This window comes from Chiloscyllium punctatum, chromosome 37, assembly GCF_047496795.1.
Source record: "Chiloscyllium punctatum isolate Juve2018m chromosome 37, sChiPun1.3, whole genome shotgun sequence".
Classification (NCBI taxonomy): domain Eukaryota; kingdom Metazoa; phylum Chordata; class Chondrichthyes; order Orectolobiformes; family Hemiscylliidae; genus Chiloscyllium; species Chiloscyllium punctatum.
Genome location: NC_092775.1, coordinates 43932583 through 43956017, shown reverse-complemented (window position 1 = coordinate 43956017; position 23435 = coordinate 43932583). Strand labels below are relative to the sequence as shown.

At 40.9% G+C, this 23435-nt stretch overlaps 1 protein-coding gene across 4 annotated transcripts in view; it reads right to left on the bottom strand.

Moving 5' to 3' along the window:
* Positions 1-23435, bottom strand: part of LOC140463055 (zinc finger protein 704-like) — a 117828-nt gene that overhangs the window by 10473 nt on the left and 83920 nt on the right. For all 4 annotated transcript variants that reach the window (XM_072556694.1, XM_072556695.1, XM_072556693.1 and 1 more), the window contains exons 3-5: positions 14754-14863; positions 9757-9989; positions 1232-1332 (exon numbers count right to left, since the gene is read on the bottom strand). In XM_072556694.1, coding sequence (XP_072412795.1) covers positions 1232-1332; positions 9757-9989; positions 14754-14863 — 444 coding nt within the window. The remainder of the gene's footprint in view (positions 1-1231; positions 1333-9756; positions 9990-14753; positions 14864-23435) is intronic.

Here is a 23435-nt window from a genome sequence, read left to right as displayed (position 1 = left end):
TGTATTGATATGGCTAGTCATTTTCTGAGTGTTTCAGAAGATGCCTCCATCTGAAGCTCCCTCATACACTCCTTTCAGTCTGAGTGGTTTCACCATTCCCCATGGGCTGCTGGTCTTCTTTAGCTACAGGCCCGCTAATTTACCCAAGAATTTGTACTTATGGTGGCATCTTAAGAATCTGTATCTATGTTGCAACTTATAAATGTTTTACTGTATTCATTTGAGTTTGTCACTGTACCCTCTTAAGTCAGTGTTATTCTTTGTTGATAAGAGTAATTGACTCTTGGACTACACTTTGGAGGAACTGGTGCTTACACTTTTTATTCCCATCAAGAAAATAATCCATTAATCAACACCCTCTTTCTGGTTTTTAACCAGCTTCTGATCCAGTCTGTCACAATCCCTTAGAAACAAAATGCGCAGGTTATTGCTCAGTCAGCTTCTTGCAAATTTATTGCCATGCACTATATTAATTCTATCGAAGACAGAGGAGCAGCACAGTGCTGTTTTCAAGATTTCTGTGCCACTTTGATATGTTACATAATGGAATTGAGAGATGACACAAATTGAAAACAACATAGTTGTTAAAATGCAGGTAAATTATGGTGTTACACAAACTTTAAACTGCCTAAAATGGATTGTTAATTTTCCTTCTTTCCACAGATGGTAGCCATCTTACTGTTCTGGACAGTATAAGAATTTTCAAATGCAACAACATATTCAGTGCATTACAGAAACTTAAGTCTGCAATCTGTACAAATTCCATGTTAAAGGTTATGTTTAAAGTAGATTACCATGTTACAAATCAATAATATAACCAAATAGACATGAAAAACCACAGGAAGTGACTTTCATACCTAAATAGCAAATTGAGGGCAGAGTTCAGTATCATTGTTACCTATATATTAATAGAGTACTGTAATTAATTTGGTTAAAAGTGTTACACTCTCTGTTCAAGGAAACATACTATTGATCAGGTGACAGGAGAATGGTTCCATAATGTTCACTTAACTTCCAAATTTATTACAGGTCTCCACAAGAAGAATTTCATTAGAAGAACATCACAAGAACATGAACAGATAAAAAGTGTACAAGTTCTGAACCAAGCACTACTATTAATTGAAGAATTTGAACTCATCAGTCTCAGATTAACTAAATTTCAAATTGAGTACAATGATTCTGGAATCCCACTAGACACAGGTAAACATTATTTGAGAAATTTCAGACCTACCCCAAATGGAGTGTGCGAACATGCTTTTGTATCCCTGATGATGTACTCAGAACTTTCCCACAATTCTTCCACAAACATTTAAACATGACCTTCATGGAGTTCTGCAAGAGTGGAACAGACAATGTAACCAGAATAAACTATTAATACTAAAACCCAGAAGGGCTACATTCCTGGCAAGTTTCACTAGCAGCAAATGCATGATGTAGACAAGAGTCAGGGTGCTGGGAGGATGGCTTCATGAATTTGGCCTTTCAGGACCAGCCAAGAGGCCAATTTGACATTGTCTAAAACAGGGACATGCCTCTTACAAATGCTATAAATTTGCACTTTCTCACTGAAGAGAGAATCTTCCCCTGTTGTGATTGCTGGTAGATATGCAGGAATGTTCATTCTATCCATCATTAGCTTGACTAAGTACTTTTATATTACAAAGATTGGTACTGCAGGCTTATGACATCTGCAATTCAGTGGACCATCCTGACGTGTTCAAGAAGTCTCAAAGTCTCTTTGGAAATTTCATTTTCATTGTCACTGAACTGGTTAAAATTCACATGATACAACTGATACCTCAGCATCCAGCGCTGAAGTGCTAATGATACAGATAGATTTTGAGACACCATCAGCTGGCCTGTCTGCAGCATTTGGCACAAAAGAGACTGGGTTTAGCTGGGCTGGATTCCTGTTCCAAATGCAGCTTGGGTGAGGACAATCCAGCCTCCAAGGAAACACAATCTTTGACTGAACACATTACAGCATGTTATTTTCACTGGAAACAAGTTATTGTCCTGCTCAATCCTTAGTTTCTTTATCTTTCTCACATTCTACTGAACTTATGTGCAGGATTTAACACACAGCATTCCATGGTTTGACTTGAATGGGGTGTAGCCTCCAATAAAGGTTAAAACTTGGTCTGAATTTACATAGAAGGGGAACACTGCTTTATTTAGGATATGGGACAAACTTTGGCCTCTGGATGAGTGCAGGATAGCAGTTCCTAAGGGCATAGGTAAGGCTAAGTACACAGAAGGCAAGATTCCTCATTTGCTGGTGTATAGAAATACAAGAAGCCTAATGTTCCACCTCCATGAAAATAACTAAGCCCTTCAAAGCCTTCAATTCTTCTTGGATATAGGCCAATATATGATTGCAAGCAACTAAAAAGGGTTTCTAAAATATGCGCTTTGGGCAGTGAACGCACCAGGTTGATTCTGAAGTTATTTTGTAAGGTGGCAGTCTCTAACTAGTTCTTAATTGGGAAGAGGATTCCCCAGTTGCTCACAGAGCAGTGAAGTCATACAGCACTTCAGGTCCTTTTTAGTTCCTTCCCCTCTCACCCTAAACCTATACCCTCTAACTTTTGACTCTCCTACCCTTGGGAAAAGACCATGGCTATTCACCTTATATACATACCTCATGATTTTATAAACCTCTATAAGGTCACCCCCTCAACCTACTATGCTCTAAGGAAGAAAATCCTAGCCTATCCAGCCTTTCCTTATAACTCATACTTTCAAATTATTTTTTGCATCCTTTCCAGCCTAATAACACCCTATATCAGAGTGACCAGAGTTATATACAGTACTTCAAACGTGGCCTTACCAATGTCTTGTACAGCTACAATATGGATCCCAACTCCTATATTCAATGCTATGATGAAGGTGAGCATGCCAAAACACCACCTTCACCATCATATTTACTTGTGACATTATTTTCAATGAACCGCTTAACTGCAACTCCAGATCTCTCTTTGACAATTCTCTCTGGAGCCGTATCGTTAACTATGCAAGTCCTGCCCTGGTTTGTCTTACCAAAATGCAACACTCCACCTGCCTTTCCTTGGCCCTCTTGCTCAGTTGATCAAGATCCTCGTCCATCGCCTTTACTGTCAAGTATAACATCAATTTTGGTGTCATCCACAAACTTACTAACTGTGTACCCTATATTCTCATCCAAACCATTTATATGTCTGAAAGTAGTGGACCCAACATCAATCCTTATGGCACAACGCTGATCACCAGCCTCTAGTCTGAATAACAACTCTCTACCACTACCGTGTCGCCTGTCATCAAGCCAATTTTGTATCCAATTGGCTAGCTGTCCCTGGATCCCATGTGATCTAACTTTACTAATCAGTTTACCATATGGAATCTTGCCGAAGGTCTTCTGAAGTCCATGTAGACAATGTCGACTGCTCCGACTTCATCTATCGTCTTGGCCACATCTTCAAAAAAACTTAGTCAAGTTTGTGAGACGCTATTTCCCATGCACAAAGCCGTGCTGACTATCTCTAATCAATCCTCCCCTTTCCAAATGCATGTTGCATAGAATAGGAACATGAAATGTAGAAGTGCAGGAAGAAGTACAGTTTTGAAGTTGTAGTTAACTACAGTTTGAGTCATTGAAAAGCATGTTGCCCTATAGGAAAATCCAGCCTGCATATTGCAATACAACCACATATTAACACAGCATCCAAGAAAACCCCAAAACTTTTCCACTGCCCAATCAAAATAAAAGTTCATGAACAATTCTGGAGCATCTTTGCAATTTTATTGAGAGATTTGTTGCTATTGTGTCTGGTTTCCAATAAATACACAAAAATCAAGACTGAAATTTCATCAAGTTAAGTATCTTTTCTCCAAGATGCCATAGTCTAAACTTAAGGCACGAATGCTTAAAATTCTTGATCTGCAGTGTTTTGACCACATGTATGTAAAACAAGCTAATATATAACTGAAAAATAGCAATGACTGTAAAAATGCAAAGCATTCAGACCTTCCCACTTTAGTTAAGTATTAACCTAGTTGACAAAAAAGCAGTAGACGTCTCCTCCCATTGTCAATGAAACTAAATAGCTGGAAGGGGTTTTAGTGAATATGAAAGACACACAAAAAAAAACTCTGAAGTGAACAAGCCAGTTCAACAGCAGTAAGCTGTTTTGTGGTTGGTGGAGAAATTACATTGTTGGGGTAATTGCAAGTGCCAGCCATCTCACAACCCTCAAATTAGATTTTAAGTGAGGATATAAACAAACACAGCAAATGACACACATACACAAACAAGAGATAATTTAAGAGCAGCATGAGAGCTTTATGTAAAGGAATTATCCACGTTTTAAAAAAAATCTGTGCTATAAATTTGCATGGGTAGCTGTATAATAAAGAAGCACAAAATTCGAGGCACATTTTCCATTCACTGCAGAATTGTGTGTGGATTGCTTGAGAAGATGAATAACCATTATATAAGGATAATAGCTGAACTTCTGCAAACTTGCATTTCAATTTCTCAAAAATTAAAAACAGAAGAATCACAAATTAAGACTTTTATAAAACCTCTTGCTAAGAATCAAACAAAGTTTAACTGCATTTCCATTAATATGTTTAGGTGAGGTGTTTTCCCATAAAGGTAAAAACAATGACTGTAGATGCTGGAAACCAGTGTTTAGATTAGAGTGGTGCTGGAAAAGCACAGAGTTCAGGCAGCATCCGAGGAGCAGTAAAATCGACGTTTCGGGCAAAAGCCCTTCATCAGGAATACAGCACATCAAGTAGATTTTGCGGGACATTCAAACAGTCACATGCATGACTGAAGAATGAATGTTTTGATAATATTTTACTTAACCAAAAAATGAGTTGGTCTGAAATAGTTTACAAATTCATTGGAGTTGACAATAGGTGTTGCTCACTAATGAGGGGATTTTGATATAGATTGCAGTGCTGGAACAAAACACATTCTAACAAAGTTAACAGTGTAGGGTGGTAAGGACAAACAGCCTGCAACTGACATGATGTCTCAAACTTAACATTATGATTATAAAATTGTTTTTGGGTTTTAATATTCTTTACAGATATGTTTCATCATGTGTCACATATTTTATCATATTTTCAGTTTCCTAGACAACATACATATAATTAATTCTATAAACTAAGCTAATTTACCTTATGTTTTTGTATATTTCTCACTTTCTCCTATTAATGATGTTTGTCAGCATAATTTCATTAGCTTTCTAAATCTACATTTAAAATGTGAAACTAAGAATTAAAAGGTTAATCTGAAGAAAACCTATAAAAACAGTTTCATAGAAAACATATTACTGTACATAATAATTGGGGATTTCATTAAATCTGAGATAAGTCTTCAACCGAGCTTCATTGTTTAAAGTATTTCTTAGACTTTGATTCTCTGAATGATGTGTGTATCCTCACTCCTCAGCTGTACTCACTTCAAAATACAACATAACATTTAGAAATCCTGCGCAAAAACTATTTGGAATGGTGTAAGGTTCAGGTGACAATTCCCTGCTCCCTCTCTTCGATGCACAATATCAGCTGACCTAACAGCCCAATCTTACTGACCTTTTTTACATATGTCAGTTCACTCTACCATCACTCTATAACTTTCTCCTACGCTATATTTCAATATGTGCACCGTACTGTTTAACAATTGTGATTGATGCATATCTCATTCCTTTCCCACCAATTGTGCTGCACCAACAATAGTCTTCAGCTATTACCACACTATTATCAGTGAATTTTCCCTCTCTCTAAACCTCTCACATGTTTCATTATCTATCTCTAACCTCACAATCTGCTAGCCCCCCATCGATTTTTTGCCACAGATGCTCCTCTATTTTAAAATATTTCACTATCCTCTGAAATGTTTTGGAATGTTTTGCTGTGTATCATATAACCGTAAATTGTTACTCAAGAATGACCGGAAGGAGCAGACAGAAACTAGCCAACTAATTGCAAAATCTCCCAAATGAACAAATGCGTGAAGCTTACAATGACAGTAATGACTACTTTATCTAAGATAAATGAAGCTCCTACTTCATGTGCATCACCTGCATGTAATAACATAACAGTTATTACATATCTACTTCTTATTACAATAACAAACACAGCCATGGGCTGCGCCCATGGATCCTAGTAAACCTGCCTAACAGAAACAATTTCCCAGCGTCCACCATTTCTAACCAACTACCTTGTAAGTTTCTATTAGATCTCGCCTCAACCTTCTAAACTCTAATGAATACAATCCCAAGATTCTCAGCTCATCATATGTCAGGCCTATCATTCCAGGGATCATCTGTGTGAATCTCCATTGGATACACTCCAGTGCCAGTATGTCCTTCTTGCGGTGTGGGGCCCAGAATTGGACACAATATTCCAAATGGGGCCTAAGTAGAGCTTTATAAAGTCTCAGTAGCACATCACTGCTTTTACATTCCAACTTTTGAGATAAATGACAACGTTACATTTGCTTTCTTAACCACTGACTCAACCTGCAAGTCAACCTTTAGAGAATCCTGGACTAGCACTCCTATATTCCTTTGTACTTTGGCTTTTTGAATTTCCTCATCGTTTAGAAAATAGTCCATGCTCATATTCTTTTTTCCAAGGTGCAAGATCTCGCATTTGCTCACATTGAATTTCATCAACCATTTCCTGGACCACTCTCCCAAACTGTCTAAATCTTTCTGCAGCCTCTCCACCTCCTCAGGACTACCTTCCTGTCCACCTATCTTTGTAACATTGGTGAACTTCACCAGAATGCCCCCAGTCCCTTCATCCAGATCATTAATATATAAAGTGAACAGCTGCAACCCTAACACTGAACCCTGCGTGACACCACTTGTCACTGGCTACCATTCTGAAAAAGAACCTTTTATCCCAACTCTCTGCCTTCTTGTCAGACAGCTAATCCCCAATCCATGCCAATAGCTTACCTCAAACACCATGGGCCCTCACTTTACTCAGCAGCCTCCCGTGAGGCACCTTATCAAAGGCCTTTTGGAAATCTAGGTAGATAACATCCACTTGATTTCCCTGGTCTAACCCACTTGTTACCTCTTCAAAGAATTCTAACCGGTTTATCAGGCAGAACCTTTCCTTACTAATTCCATGCTGACTTGTTCTAATCTGACCCTGCACTTCCAAGAATTTAGAAATCTCATCCTTAGCGACGGATTCTAGAATTTTACCTACAACTGTGATTAGGCTAATCAGCCTATAATTTTCCATCTTTTGTCTTGATCCTTTCTTGAACAAGGGGTTACAACAGCGATTTTCTAACCATCTGGGACTTTCCCTGGCTCCAATGATTTTTGAAAGATTACAACAAATGCCTCCGCTATTTCCTTAGCCACCTCCCTCAGAACTCTAGGATGTAGCCCATCGGGGCCAGGAGGTTTATCGGTTTTTACACCTTTTAGCTTTTCTAGCACTTTCTCTTTTGTAATGGCTACCATACTCAACTCTGCCCCTTGACTCTCCTTAATTGTTGGGATATTACTTATATCTTCCACTGTGAAGACTGACACAAAGTATTTGTTAAGTTCTTCAGCTATTTCCTTATCTCCCATCATGAGCCTTCCTGCATCAATTTGTAGGAGCCCAATTTCTACTTTTGCCTCTCATTTGTTTCTTATGTATTGAAAGAAACTTCTACTTTCATTTCTAATATTACTGGCTAGCTTACTTTCATATTTGATCCTCTCCTTCCTTATTTCTCTCTTTGTTATCCTGTTTATTTTTGTAGTCTTCCCAATCATCTGATTTCCCAGTGCTCTTTATTTCCTTTGTCAGCTATGGCAGCCTAATCCCATCCACCAACACCTCTACCCTCCACCACCACCAACACAGACCAGATAATTTTTCTTTTCTTTGGGATGAACCTCTGTACTGTGTCCTCAGTTACACCCAGAAACTCCTGCCATTGTTGCTCTACTGTTTTCCCCACTAGGCTCTGCTTCCAGTCGATTTTCGACAGTTCTTCTTTCAGGCCCCTGTAATTACCTTTATTTAACTGTAACACCATTTTGCCTTCTCTCTTTCGAACTGTAGACTGAACTCTATCATATTATGATCACTGCCTCAGAATTATTCCCTTACTTTAAGATCTTTTATAGTCTGGCCAAGTGGATATAAAATATGGGCAGGCATGTGGCTGATGAAATTTAATGCATAAAAGTGTGAAGTGACACATTTTGGTACATATAAAATGGAGAGGTGCTAAGCAAAATATACAATACTGAAGTGGGTGAGGCAACAAAGGGACCTGTGAGCAAACATGTACAAAGTCCAGAATAGCCTGCTCCCTTGTGGGCTCCATCACAAGCTGTTCCAAAAAGCCATCCTGTAAGCATTCCATTAATTCTTTCTTTGGATCCATTGGCAACATTATTCACCCAGTCAATTTGCATATTGAAGTCCCCCATGATCACTGTGACCTTGCCTTTCTGACATGCCCTATTTCCTGGTCCATCCACTATGGTTTTTTTGCCTTAGTGGTACCTCAACTCCACCCACACACATCATTTAATTAGGTTTATGTTTTTGTTGCAACACTAATTATGTCGATGTGTATACTTAATTTTGTTATAGAAGTACTTTTGTTTCTTTGCTTTCAGGTAACTATAAAAAGTTATCATTTAATAAGATTTAATTTCATTCTTAACTAACAGGACAACCCCGCCCCCACTGCCCACCTGCCTGTCTTTTTGATAAGCTGTAAATCCTTGGATGTTTAGCTGCTAGTCCTGAACAACCACATCTCTGTGATGCCTACCACATCATAATCATTCACGATGATTTCTCCTGTTAATTCATCTACTTTGTTACAAATACTATGTGCATTCAGGTAAAGCGCCTTAATGCTAATTTTCTTATCCTCATAATTTCTATACCTAGGTTATCCTTCCTTTTTGCTTCATTCCTAATCTGCCTTGAACTTAAACCCAGCACACATGCTAACCTGCTGCTTATCTTTCTACTTGATTCCATACTCGCTGTTGCTTTCCCTTTCCCTTCCCTCCCGACTCACCAGTTTAAAGTCCTAGTGACCACCCTATTTATTCTTTTCGCCAGAACACAGTTTCCGGATCGGTTCAGGTGGAGACAGATCGGTACAGATCACCCTGGTTTCAAAACTAATGTCCCATGAAATGGAATCCCTCTTTCCCACACTTAACCCATGTAATTGATCTATTCCTAATAAGCACAGCTCTCCTATATTGCATGTTGTTGATTACTTCAAATGCTGACCTGAATAAGAGCAAGGAAAATTTTTTCTACCTTGACTAATTTAAAAAAAATAAATGGCTGTAGGCATCCCTGACTGGTCCAGCATCTATTGCCTGTCCCTAGTTGCCATTGAGAAGGTGGTGGTGAGCTGCCTTCTTAAACTGCTGCAGTCAGTGTGCTGTATGTTAACTCACGATGCCCTTAGGAAGGGAATTGAGTTTGTGAGGAAGAAGAATCTCACCCAATAGTTCGAGTAAACTTTGCACATTCCCAGTGTTGCAAAGGCAATTATTAGAGAGAAGGAGGGAAAGAAAGTTTTAAAAAGCAAAGTTTAGCATTTGTAATTTTCGTATCAAGTCACTTAGCAAAATGCATATGGGCATTGAGTTATCTGTGTAAAACTTAAATGGTACATTAGTATAGCAATTTACAGAGGAAGTAAGTGATATCTGAGTTACAAAATCAAATCACTGATCAGGTCCAGTTCTGAAATAAAACTCTAACCTTTCTTTTTCTGGGAGCAGGCTCTTCAAACAGGAAGTGAGATGCCTCTGGTTCATCAATACCATCATCTGATTGTCCAGATAATGGCTTGGAGCTATCAGCTGGCAATGGTGGCGATGGTGTGGATGGGTTGGAGTGGTCACTTGGAATGTCCCAACTCCAGTTCCCACTGGTCGTGCTGCTGCCATAGCTGGCTGACAATGTTGGCCCCTCCTTTGACACTTTACAGTTATCTGAAAGCAAAGAAACACAAGTACTTCTATAACAAAATAAGTATAGGCATTAACATAATTAGTGTTGCAACAAAAACATAAATACAAAATATATAAATAAGTATTTTGAACATCATATGTAATATTGGCCAAACTGTATCCCTTAAAGAAATTAAAATAATTACTGCAAATGTTTGTACTGCAGCCAAGGTAGGCAAACCATCTGCTCCTAATGTTCAGCTGGTTGAATTTGCTTCCTCAGAGAGTAATGGGAGCTGTGTCATTGAGCATAATCAAAGTGGCATTGGACTGATTATTGGTAAACCAAGGCTATGCGGCATGACGCAAGCAGACAGCAAGGTGCAATTGGAGCTGCATTTGCATCAGCCCTAATCTCAGCAAATGGTGAACTGAGGAGCCAAATGGCCTATTTTATATGCATTTCCATTAGAAAAGTCAAAAAATATTGTGATAGTCTTTCCTTCCCATATAGGAATTTGCCAAATGGTAGGTTGGCAGCAAAGACCAGAAATTCGTTGGTCTGGTTTGGAAAATTCCCCTATCCATGTGGCAATAAGATATCAAGAAATAACTGGTGTTTATGATACCTCCTTAATACCAACCCTCTGTACAACAGGTAAGAGATATTGCTAATTCAAACTAATGGTTGCTAACAAAGCAAACTGCAAAAATAATAATATTGCTGCAAGATATTTCAAAATCTAATTGAACTGTAGGACAGGAAGCACAGTATTAGATTGACAACAAAAGAAAAACAGATTGTCAAAGTGAGTGTACAGAATCATTGTGTAAACAAAGCTACAAGAAAATGAGAAGGCAAGGAGGGAAAAAAATATGTTTGTATAGTGCCGTTCATGGGTAGGATGTTTCAAAGAGCTGGATTGTCAATGTAATACTTACAGTGATCACTGTTATTGTTAATGGAAATGCAACCTGTTTGCAAATAGCAAGCTCCAATAAACTACAACTGGACAATGACCAGTTGGACAAAGGTTTATTCTTTGATGTTTATTGGGGATTAATTGAGGCTCGGACTCCAAGGATAATTCCCTGGTGGTCTTCAAATAGGGTCATGTGATCTTTTATGCCATCTGAGAAGGCATATAGGGCCTCAGTTGAAGTTTGGGGGAAGCTTACAAATAGTTATAAATCATTGGAAAATTGTTCTGTGACTTTGAATGGAAGAAGGTGAGAGATATATTTCCTGACAGACACTGGCCTTATACAAACTTGACCATATTTATCTAATTCTGCTTTGTGTACTTTAATTACAGAGGTTAACCCGGTTACTTTGAATGGGTTAGTGAAAGTGGCACATGGAAGAACTTAACAGAAGCATGTTAAATTAATCAGACCACAACTAGCTAGAGTTGGAAAGTATATTCTATCATACTTTATACATTTCCTTTTTTCACTTAAGCTTGGATTTCAATTTTACATATTAGATCATAGAGATATACAGCACAGAAATAGACCCTTCAGTCTAACTTGTTCATGCCAACCAGACATCCTAAATTAATCTAATCCCATTTGCCGGCACTTGGCCCACATCCCTCTCTAAACTCTTCCTATTCACATAGCCATCCAGATGCCTTTTAAATGTTATAATTGTACCAGCCTCCACCACTTCTGGCAGCTTATTCCATACATGTACCACCCTCTGTGTGAAAAAGTTGTCCCTTAGGACCCTTTTACATTTTTTCCCCTCTCACCCTAAACCTATGCTCTCTAGTTCTGGACTGTCCCAGCCCAGGGAAAAGAGACCTTGTCTATTTACCCTATCCATGCCCCTCATGATTGTATAAACCTCTATAAGGTCACCCCTCAGCCTCTGACGCTCCAGGGGAAACAGTCCCAGTCTAGTCAGTCTCTCCCTATAGCTCAAACCCTCCAAATCTCTCAATATCCTTGTAAACCTTTTCTAAACCCCTCCAAGTTTCACAACATCTTTCCGATAGGAGGGAGACCAGAATTGCAAGCAATATTCCAAAAGTGGCCTAACCAATGTCCTGTACAGCCCTAACATGACTTCCCAACTCCTGTACTCAATACTCTGACCAATAAAGGAAAGCATACCGAATGCCTTCTTCATTATCCTATCTACCTGAGATTCCATTTTCAAGGAATAATGAACCTGCACTCCAAGGTCTCGTTGTTCAGCAACACTCCCCAGGACCTTACCATTAAGTGTATAAAGTCCTGCCCTGATTTGCCTTTCTAAAATGCAGCACCTCATTTATCTAAATTAACCTCAATCTGCCATTCCTCAGCCCATTGGCCCATCTAATCAAGGTCCCATTGTACCCTGAAGTAACCCTCTTTGCTGTCCACTACACCTCCAATTTTGGTGTCATCTGTAAACTTACTAATCATACCTCCTATGTTCACATCCAAATCATTTATATAAATAACGAAAAGCAGTGGACCCAGCACCGATCCTTGTGGCACTCCACTGATCACAGGCCTCCAGTCTGAAAAGTAAAGCAAACCCCCCCCCCAACCACCACCCTGTCTTCTACCTTTGAGCCAGTTCTGTATCCAAATGGCTAGTTCTCCCTGTATTCCATGTGATCTAATCTTGCTAACCAGTCTCCGTGGGCGGCACGGTGGCACAGTGGTTAGCACTGTTGCCTCACAGCGCCAGAGACCTGGGTTCAATTCCCGACTCAGGCGACTGACTGTGTGGAGTTTGCACGTTCTCCCCGTGTCTGCGTGGGTTTCCTCCGGGTACTCCGGTTTCCTCCCACAGTCCAAAGATGTGCAGGTCAGGTGAATCGGCCATGCTAAATTGCCCGTAGTGTTAGGTAAGGGATAAATGTAGGGGTATGGGTGGGTTGCGCTTCGGCGGGTCGGTGTGGACTAGTTGGGCCGAAGGGCCTGTTTCCACTGTAATCTAATCTAATCTAATCTAACCTTGTCGAATGCCTTACTGAAGTCCATATCGATCACATCTACTGCTCTGCCCTCATCAATCCCTCTTTGTTACTTCTTTTAAAAAAAACTCAAACAAGTTTGTGAGACATGATTTCCCATGCACAAAGCCATGCTGACTATCCCTAATCAGCCCTTGCCTTCCTAAATATATGTAAATCCTGTCCCTCAGGACTTTCTCCAACAACTTGCCCACCACCGACGTCAGGCTCACCGGTCTAAAGCTCCCTGGTTGGCCTTACCACCCTTCTTAAATGGTGGCATCACGTTAGCCAACCTCCAGTCTCCTGGCACCTCACCTGTGACCATCAATGATACAAATATCTCAGTAAGAGGCCCAGAAATTACTTTCCTAGCTTCCTAGAGTTTTAGTGTACACCTGATCAGGTCATGTGGATTTATCCATCTTTATGCATTTTAAGACATGCAGCACCTCCTCCTCTGTAATCTGGACATTTTTCAAGATGTCACCATCTATTTCCCCACATTCTATATTTTCCATGTCTTTCTCCATAGTAAACACTGATGCAAAATACTCGTTTCATATCTCCCTCATCTCCTGTGGTTCCACACATAGGCCACCTTGCTGATCTTTGAGGGGCCCTATTCTTTCCCTAGTTACACTTTTGTCCTTAATGTATTTGCAAAATCCCTTTGGATTCTCCTCAGTTTGCCAAAGCTATCTCATGTCCCTTTACTGCCCTCTTGATTTCCCTCTTAAAGGATTCATTCAATCTCTGCTGTCTATACCGGACATATGATTCCTTCTTTGTCTTGACCGAAACCTCAATTTCTCTAGTCATCCAGCATTCCCTACACCTGCCAGCCTTGTCTTTCACCCTAACAGGTACATAGTGTCTCTGGACTCGTACTATCTCATTTTTGAAGGCTTTCCATTTTCCAGCTGCTCTTTACCTGTGAATGTTTGCCCTCAATCAACTTTTGAAAGTTTTTGTCTAATACCGTCAAAATTGGCCTTCCTCCAGTTTAGAGCTTCAACTTTAGATTCAGTCTATCCTTTTCCATCAGTAACATTTTCATGAAGAGATTATCTTTAGACAAAACTCAGCATTTCCCTTAAGTACCTCACAGTATCTTGCCTACAAGCACAGATCAAAGCAATGACACATATCATTGAAATGTTTTCCTCTGGCGACTTTCACACAGATAAGAATAAACTTCCAAAACTGCATGAGTGTTTCAATATTATCAATGACCCTGACAAAAATAAAAGTAGAATTGACTTTAATTGCCAGTCTTAAACTTCTAGAGATGACATCATCATCTTAAACATTGCAAATGGCAGCTGATTCTGTGAAGAAGAATGCGGGGAGGGGGAGGAAGAGAGAGAGAGAGAGAGAGAGAGAGAGAGAGAGGGAGAGAGAGAGAGATAGATATAGCTCAATGTTTCTTAACCTTTCAACTGCTTTTGCTTCCTATAAAGTTCCTCCAAACACCATCATTTTTAAGGATGTTTCCTCAGAAACAACTCTGTGGCACAATCCATCATTTTGTTAATGAATGGAGGCCAACGAATGGACGCCAAATTTCGACTTGTTATGTTCCCAATGCCCCATTGCAATCCGTAGAAACTGTAGTGTCCCTAAGGAGAAGCATTTAGCCTCAGGAGAGACCTTGTTCCTGTGGTCAAGCTGAAATCTGCATTCACTGTAAGAAAACTGGTCAGGACAAGAACTCATCATAGCACCAAGAGCATATCAGTATGCTGTGTTAGTGAAATTATTTACTACGAAATAATGTTACAGTGTGTGCAATGTTAGGAAAACCTCCAATGTGGCATAAAAAGACAAATCGAAGTTTCAAAGCCTATACCTAGTGTGTGTGTTCCGGAGGGTGGACTGCGCACCAGTGGACTGGTGGAGAGACTGGTCAAAACTGCAGCTGCCATAACTTCATCCATGTCAGCTTCTTCTGAAGGCTTCCTGTAAAAAACATGAATTACACTGTAAATAAAACTGTTTAAAACTACAACAAACTAAAAAAATAAGCTTTTCAGTGGTTAAGCAAGTTTACACTGCAAACAGCATTGTCACTTTATATTCACATTCATTTTATTTACTGTGCAGAGGATGTGCACAAATAAAAACGTGACGTAAAAAACATTTTAAAAACTTTTGTTCACTATAATAAATGGTTGTTCATATAGTATCATCTACAGTACTCATTGCAAAGACAGATATTTTAAAAGGGCTGTATGTAGAACCAAAAGTAAGAGCACATTTTGAAGTTTGTTCTCTTGTTACAGGAATTTCATATCCTTATTGTATTATCTAGTGTTGAATAACCACCAGTTCACTCCTACTCTGTTGACTGTACAGACTGCGAACTGGTGCTTCCTCTATAATTTTGATCATTTCCCGCAGCCGCTTATATAATTACAGAACTGTGAACACAAGTGCCATGGACAGCAATGCTCTGATGCTTTTCAGAGAATACCAAAGTGCCCAAACTGTGCAAGGTGCGCATTTGGCCACAAATAATTCATACTGTTTTCTAGTTTTACAGCTCATATTTGCAACTAGAGATAAAACATACAACAGTTGTGCTAATTCAAGTCCTGGTAGAAATTCAGGTGTTTAACCAAAAGAAGCACTTTTCCACTCTTGGGCTTCTTGTGTCGGTTCTCCATGTGCCAAATTGAAATTTGACTGCTTTGATTTCAATGTTATAATTCACATTTTAAGAGAAAGATTGGCACACCGAGTTTACAGTCACACTAACAATCATACCTTGGATTGTATAGATGAAACACTAACCAATCACTTCATCTTGAAGAATGAATACAAACATCAATTGTACCCCTACAGCGAGGGTTCACTGCCAATGACTGAAATCCTCCAATATGTAATGGTGAATTCCCTCATTTTGGTGAGATGTGATTAATGAGACCTTCATGCAGGCAGAACCAGAAGAAAAGTGGGCAAAAATTAAACTGGCCAAGCCTCAGAGCAGAACATTTATCTTTAAGAGTGCATTATATGCTGTACATATCAAATTTTAGGCTTAATGTTTGCAAAAAAAGTGTCTCACCCATGACATCCCAGGCCTAGGAAAACATAGGAGAAAAGGGAAACAAATTGTTTCATTGGAATGACTTTTTTTTTAAAAAAGGGATAGATTTTAGGACACTGTCTTTTGGTTAAAAAGGATGCTAAAAGGCTAAAACAAAAGTGAGCAAGAAAGAAAGCATGGCAAGCAAGAACATTACTTTTTCAATTTAAAGGCATTTATAATGGAATTTTGTAGTACAGAATTATTACTGTAATTAAAAATTACATAGACATTGAAAGAATTGTGACATTCAACTAACTTTATTATGGTGCATGAACTAGTAACTTCAAATATTTATGCCAGGGAGATAGGTGGCAGATTCTGGGAATATTTCCTACAATGTGAGGGTCAAAAAGGTCTTTACCATTTTCTGAAATGTCCCATTTGTATACTAAGCAAAAATATATTCAAGCAGAAGAAACACCATGAGCCTGAATGAATTTCCAAGGCACAGTCATCAATGATAAGCCCCAAAGCACAGATTTTCCCCATGGTACCTGTGTTTTGTCTGAAGATTAATGCTACCTTTTCACAAATACAATTATATTTTTCTGGGTCTTGTGCCAAAGACAATATAGATTATGCTATACATGCTCTTCATATAGTCCAAACTAAACCCTCAAATCAACCTCAAATCCTCAAACTAAACTGCATTTATACTGTACTAGCAATGTGAAGAGGTTTCCACATTTCACTAATTCAAATTTGTGCAATGAAAATTTACAGTCCATTCTGACTGCAGAGTGCAGTGGGCATGCTTTGAGGGGAGTCGAGAGTGTGGTGCTGGGAAAGCACAGCAGGTCAGGCAGCATCTGAGGAGCTGGAGAATCAGGCTTTTGCCTGAAACATCGATTCTCCTGCTCCTTGGATGCTGCCTGACCTGCTGTGCTTTTCCAGTACCACGCTCTTGACTCTGATCTCCAGCATCTGCAGTCCTCACTTTCGCCTATGCTTTGTAGTGGTTCAAGACTGAACTTTGAACTTGGATTCAGGTTACATGTGGAACATAATGACTATGCATTCAGAAACTTGAGAAAACCAGCCATGTAAGAGAGTGTGTCAGAGTCTGGGAATTCTGCAGAGAACTTCTGAGTCCTTAAAGCCAATCTGCCATCAACAAAACTACAAATCAGGAATGTGATGGAAAACTCACCATTTGCCTGGATGGGTGCAGCTCTGAAAACACAAAGCGCAACACAATTCAGGAAAAAATAGTTTGTATGATTGGCACCCCGTTCACCACCTTGAACATCCACTCTTCCCATCCTTCAGGACTGTGGCAGAGTTGTACACCATTTACAAAATTCTGTGAAAAAAAACTCGTTCAGGATCTTTTGACAAGATCTTCCAAATCTGTGACTTCTCTCATCCAGTAGGACGAGGGCACAGATGTATGGGAATAACCACTTGCTGCAAATTCCTCTTCAATCCATACAGAATCCTAATTTGGAACAATATCACAATTCTTTTGACTGTTGTTGGGTCAAAATTCTGAAACCCCTTTCCCTCATAATCCTGTGGGGGTGTACCCAGACTGCAGGGTTTCATGGAGGCCTCTTAAGGGTAAATATCTACTGTCTTTGTTAGCAATGCTCACATCCCATAAATAAAATAACGGAACACCAGAAGCAGCCTTTCCCTCAACCACCTGCTTCTCAACAGTACATGGGAAAAGAACTCCAAGCTCTAGCTCACAAAGTAATAATATCCTCAACACAGGTTCTACAGACAGAGGAGTGGCTTTCCTGAATACGACTGGGCACCAGTGCTTCAAGGGGGCTCAAGTTGTCACATCAGGTTGTTGCTAGCATCCTCAGTCTCGTTTCAAGTGAATTGGCATTAGCACTCAGGTTCATCAGTGTTGAATGCCCTCAGCTCCAAGTTCTTTCAGGGAAATTACTGTAACATCAAGATCATCTCACAATTCACGACACACTCATGCATCCTCCAGGTGGTGAATACTATTTTTGCCAGGCCAACACTAGTTATCTTCGCTTATTTGTCCTGGAAGTTGATGCTCTGGCTGGATGCTCATAGGAGCTGGGAGTCACAGATAGCCGACGTAGGATGCCTTTAGGTCAGGGGAGAGACGGGGGGGGGGGGGGGGGGAAGAGAGAGAGAGAGAGAGAGAGAGAGAGAGAGAGAGAGAGAGAGAGAGAGAGAGAGAGAGAGAGAGAGAGAGAGAGAGAGAGAGAGAGAGAGAGAGAAACTGAGAGCAGTGAATCTGCGCAGTTACTGCCTTTGCTGGTTGAATTCATGTATTGTTGGACACTGGAGTGCATCTGGGAAAATTAACAAACAAACAGCGAAGTTCACAACTAATCTTGGAGGAATCTGTTTGGGAGAGGTCACAGCACAGACACAGAAATGAATATTTAAGACTGGCCTTACAGCAAGTCTACAGTATTGAGTAGAGTGGGTTCTTTCTTGATTATATGTTTTATTGAGATATGTCTCTTGATTAAACTTAAAACATAAGCCATAAGTATTAATTTAACCTGGAGCAGTGTTTTGTAGAGGAACAAGGCAGTGCTATTTTCTGGGTCTGTAGATTGCGAAGGAGCAAAAATGGCCCTTAGTAGAGTGATGTGCTCTTCTTGTTGGATGTGGGAGTTTAGGGAGAGTTTACGGGTTACTGAGGATTATATCTGCAATAAATGCTGTTGGTTGTGAATCCTATCAGATCGAATGGTTCGGTTGGAGAGACAGTTAGAGGCAATGAGGAATTTACAAGAGCAAGGGGATGTGATGGATGGCAGTTATAGGAAGGAGGGGAATCTCAGATACATCACATAGATGGGTTAACTCCAGGAAAGGTAAGACAGGTAGGCAGTTAATGCAGGAGTCTTCTGTGGCTATCCCCATTTCAAACAAGCTTGCTGTTTTGGAAAATGTACGGGGTGATGGATTCTCACGAACAGCCAAGTTTCTGGTATTGAGACGGACTCTAATGCAACGAGGGGTACGTCAGGTTCCAAGCGATCGACTGTGTTAGGGGACTGTCTAGTCCGAGGTACAGACAGATGTTTCTGTGGCCAGCAGTGAAAAATCAGAATGCCATGTTGCTTCCCTGGTGCCAGGATCAAGGATGTCTCAGAGAGGATGCAGAATGTTCTCAAGGGAGAGAGGGGCCAGCAGGAGGTCACTGTACGCATTGGAACCAACAACATAGGAAGGGAAAAGGTTGAGATTCTGAAGGGAGATTACAGAGAGTTAGGCAGGAATTTAAAAAGGAGATCCTAGAGAGTAGTAATATCTGGATTATTCCCGCTGCTTCGAGCTAGTGAGGGCAGGAATAGGAGGTTAGAGCAGATGAATGAATGGCTGAGGAGCTGGTGTATGAGAGAAGGGTTCACATTTTTAGATCATTGAAATTTCTTTTGGGGTAGAAATGACCTGTACAAGAAGGATGGATTGCACCAACCTTCCTACGTTGTTGGTTCCAATGCGTACAATGACCTCCTGCTGGCCCCTCTCTCCCTTGAGAACATTCTGCATCCTCTCTGAGACATCCTTGATCCTGGCACCAGGGAAACTACACACCATTCTGATATTTAGCTAAATTGGAAGGGGACTAATATACTGGCAGGGAGATTTGCTCGAGCTTCTTGGGAGGATTTAAACTAGTAAGGTAGGGGATGGGACCCAGGGAGATAGTGAGGAAAGAGATCAATCAGAGACTGGTACAGTTGAGAACAGAAGCAAGTCAGACAGGGCAGGCAGGGACAAAGCAGAGAACAAGGTAGGACTGATAAATTAAACTGCGATTATTTTAATACAAGGGGCCTCACAGGGAAGGCAGATGAACTCAGGGCATGGTTAGGAACATGGGACTGGGATATCACAGCAATTTCAGAAACATGGCTCAGGGATGGACTGGACTGGCAGCTTAATGTTCCAGGACACAAATGCTACAGGAAGGACAGAAAGGGAGGCTTGGGGGGTGGAGTGTCCTTTTTTTGATAAGGGATAGCATTACAGCTGTACTGAGGGAGGATATTCCTGGAAATACATCCAGGAAAATTATTTGGGTGGAACTGAGAAATAAGAAAGGGATGATCACCTAACTGGGATTGTATTATAGACCCCCTAATAGCAGAAAACTGAGAAACAAATTTGCAAGGAGATCCAACTCGTCCATGCCGACCAGATGTCCTAACCTAATCTAGTCCCACTTGCCAGCACCCGGCCCCTATCCCTCTAAACCCTTCCTATTCATGTACCCATCCAGATTTATTTTTTAAAATGTTGCAATTGTACCAGCCTCCACCAATGCCTCTGGCAGCTCATTCCATCCACGTACCACTCTCTGCATGAAAAAGTTGCTCCTTAGGTCTCTTTTATATCTTTTCCCTCTCACTCTAAACCTATGCCCTCCAGTTCTGGACTCCCCCACCCCAGGGAAAAAAAACTTTGTCTATTTATCCTATCCATGCCCCTCATGATTTCATAAACTTCAATAAGGTCACCTCTCAGCCTCCGACGCTCCAGGGAAAACAGCTCTAGCCTATTCAACCTCTCCTGATAGCTCAAATCCTCCAACCCTGGCAAAATCCTTGCAAATCTTTTCTGAACCCATCTGCAGTACTCACTTTTGCCCATTCAACCCCTCGAGCCTGCTGTGCCGTTCATTATGATCACAGCTAATCATCGCTAATCCCACCCTGCCTCCATATCCCTTGATCCTTTTGGCTGAAAAGAGCTAGGTCTATCTCCCTCTTGCACAACCCAGTGCAGCACCTAAGACTGGTGCTGCAGCAGTGAGAGGGTAATTCAAGGGGAAAAGCAATAGAAGCAACAATAAGAATCTGGTGCTATAAGTGGATCTGCAGCTACTCACTTAGAAGTACCACAGATGTTCAGGACACACCCATTAGGTTAATCTCAGGCAGTGACAGCCATCTGGTTCACCAATGCTGAACCTATTATGCCCAGCCAAAAGCAGTCCCATAGTCAACATTCTACCCCTCTCACTGGTATCGACTGCTCAGCTACTATTCTGGTTGTTCCACGTTTCTCAAGGCTGGGGGCCAGAGTCCAAGTGAATACTGGCTCTCTACCTCCACACAAAGAAAGCTCACTACTTCAAACTCTAATCAGCTAGTTGACAGGTGAGAGAAATCTCAATCGACATTGTGTCAACATGAGTGAGTGTTGTGTGCCATATGACTGTGATGTCTGTCCCCAGTTAATGGGACATACTCAACTTGTCAGTGTTCATGGACAATAATAATCCTGATCCATTGCCACCATGGCCTCATCCAACAGTTGCTGTAAAGATTGGATAGTCAGGCCCCTTGACTTTCACTGCTAAAATCCATAAAATCCCTGGTGTGGAAACAGGCCATTCAGCCCAACAAGTCCATACTGACCCACCAAAAAGCATCCCAACCCTACCCTATCGATGTAACCCTGAATTCCCCGTGACTAATGCACCTAACCTACAAATCCCAGAACACTATGGGTAATTTAGCATGGCCAGTCCACCAGCCTGCACATCTTTGGACTGTGGGAGGAAACCAGAGCACATAGTGGAAACCCACACAGACCCAGGGAGAATGTGCAAACTCCACACAGTTATCAGAGGGTGGAATCAAAGCCGGGTCCCTGGCGTTGCGAGGCTGCAGTGCTAACCACTGAGCCACGGTGCTGTTGTTCCTGACAAGAAACAGTAATTATGGGTGTGAAAAGTATTGAGAGAATGGAAGAACAATGTTTGTGGATGATTGCTGAGAGGAATTTGTGTGATATAGTGGAGGCAATGGCCTGTTGGTATTATCGCTGGACTGTTCATCCAAAAACCCAAATAATGGCCAGCGAAGCTCACATTCCGTGAATGAATTTTTTTCAAAAATGGCTATAAAGACAAGAGGGATTGTCGGAAGGGAATGTGTAGGGGTGCCTCGAATCAAATGTACCAGGTATAACTGCAACGTTTGGTATTCTGGAGGAGTGGTCTGCTGTGGAAGTCAGAATGTAGGAATTGTGACATATCACTCACCCAATAGCTACAGCACAGGAGGAAGCCACTTGGCTCACTGTCTCTGTGCCGGGACACAAGCAATTGACCTTCTGCCATTCTCCCATCTCTTAGCCATAACCTAGCAGATTCGTTTACAGATAAATAGCCCAATACCCTCAAGTTTCTCAAGGGAACCTGTTTCCAACACGCTGTCAGGCACTGCACTTCAGATCTTAATCACTTGCTGAATGAAAAATCTCTTACGTCCTCATTGATTTAATATATTTGGCAAGAGAAACAGTGTTCTCTCATTCCTGACCCTCTCACCATTGGAACAGTTTTCACAAAGTAGCCTTTCTAGATCCTTTATAGTTTGAATACCTCTATCAAATCTTCTCTTAACCTTCTCTTCAAAACAAACAGTCCCAATTTCACCAATCTATGTCATGTGCCTGAACTTCCTCATTTTGGAACAATTCTCATAAATCAATGACCTACTCGCCCTGATGCTTTTATATCTGCTCTAAAGTGTGGCACCCAGAACGGACACAATACTCATCTCTAGACATATTTAACATAATTTCTTTGATCATGTACTCCATGCTGCATTACTTTTCTTACCATGGAGAAGACTATTAAACCTCTTGCAATACTTTAAGCATGCAAGTACAGCAGGTAGTGAAGAAGGCTAATAGCATGCTGGCCTTCATAACAAAAGGGATTGAGTATAGAAGCAAAGAGGTTCTTCTGCAGCTGTACAGGGCCCTGGTGAGACCACACCTGGAGTACCGTGTGCAGTTCTAGTCTCCAAATTTGAGGAAAGACATTCTGGCTATTGAGGGAGTGCAGCGTAGGTTCGCGAGGTCAATTCCTGGAATGGCGGGACTACCTTACGCTGAAAGACTGGAGCAACTGGACTTGTATACCCTTGAGTTTAGAAGACTGAGAGGGGATCTGATTGAGACATAAAAGATTATTAAAGGATTGGACACTCTGGAAGCAGGAAACATGTTTCTGCTGATGGGTGAGTGCCGAACCAGAGGACACAGCTTAAAAATACGGGGTAGACCATTTAGGACAGAGATGAGGAGAAACTTCTTCACCCAGAGAGTGTGGCTGTGTGGAATGCTCTCTGGGCTCCAGGCCCAGTCTCTGGATTCATTTAAGAAAGAGGTGGATGGACCTCTCAAGGATAGTGGAATCAAGGGTTATGGAGATAAGGCAGGAACAGGATACTGATTAAGGATGATCAGCCATGATCATATTGAATGGTGGTGCAGGTTTGAAGGGCAGAATGGCCGACTCCTGCACTTATTGTCTATTGTACGAAGATGCAAGGTCCCAAACTCTGGCTGTTCACCTCCTTGGTGACACTAGCTTGGTTTCGAAGTCTGGCTATGTCTGTCCTTCAAACGTGAAAGGAATCACACTGCAGATCCTTACAGTCTGCAGCTTAAGTCCAAGGATACATGGGGGAACCA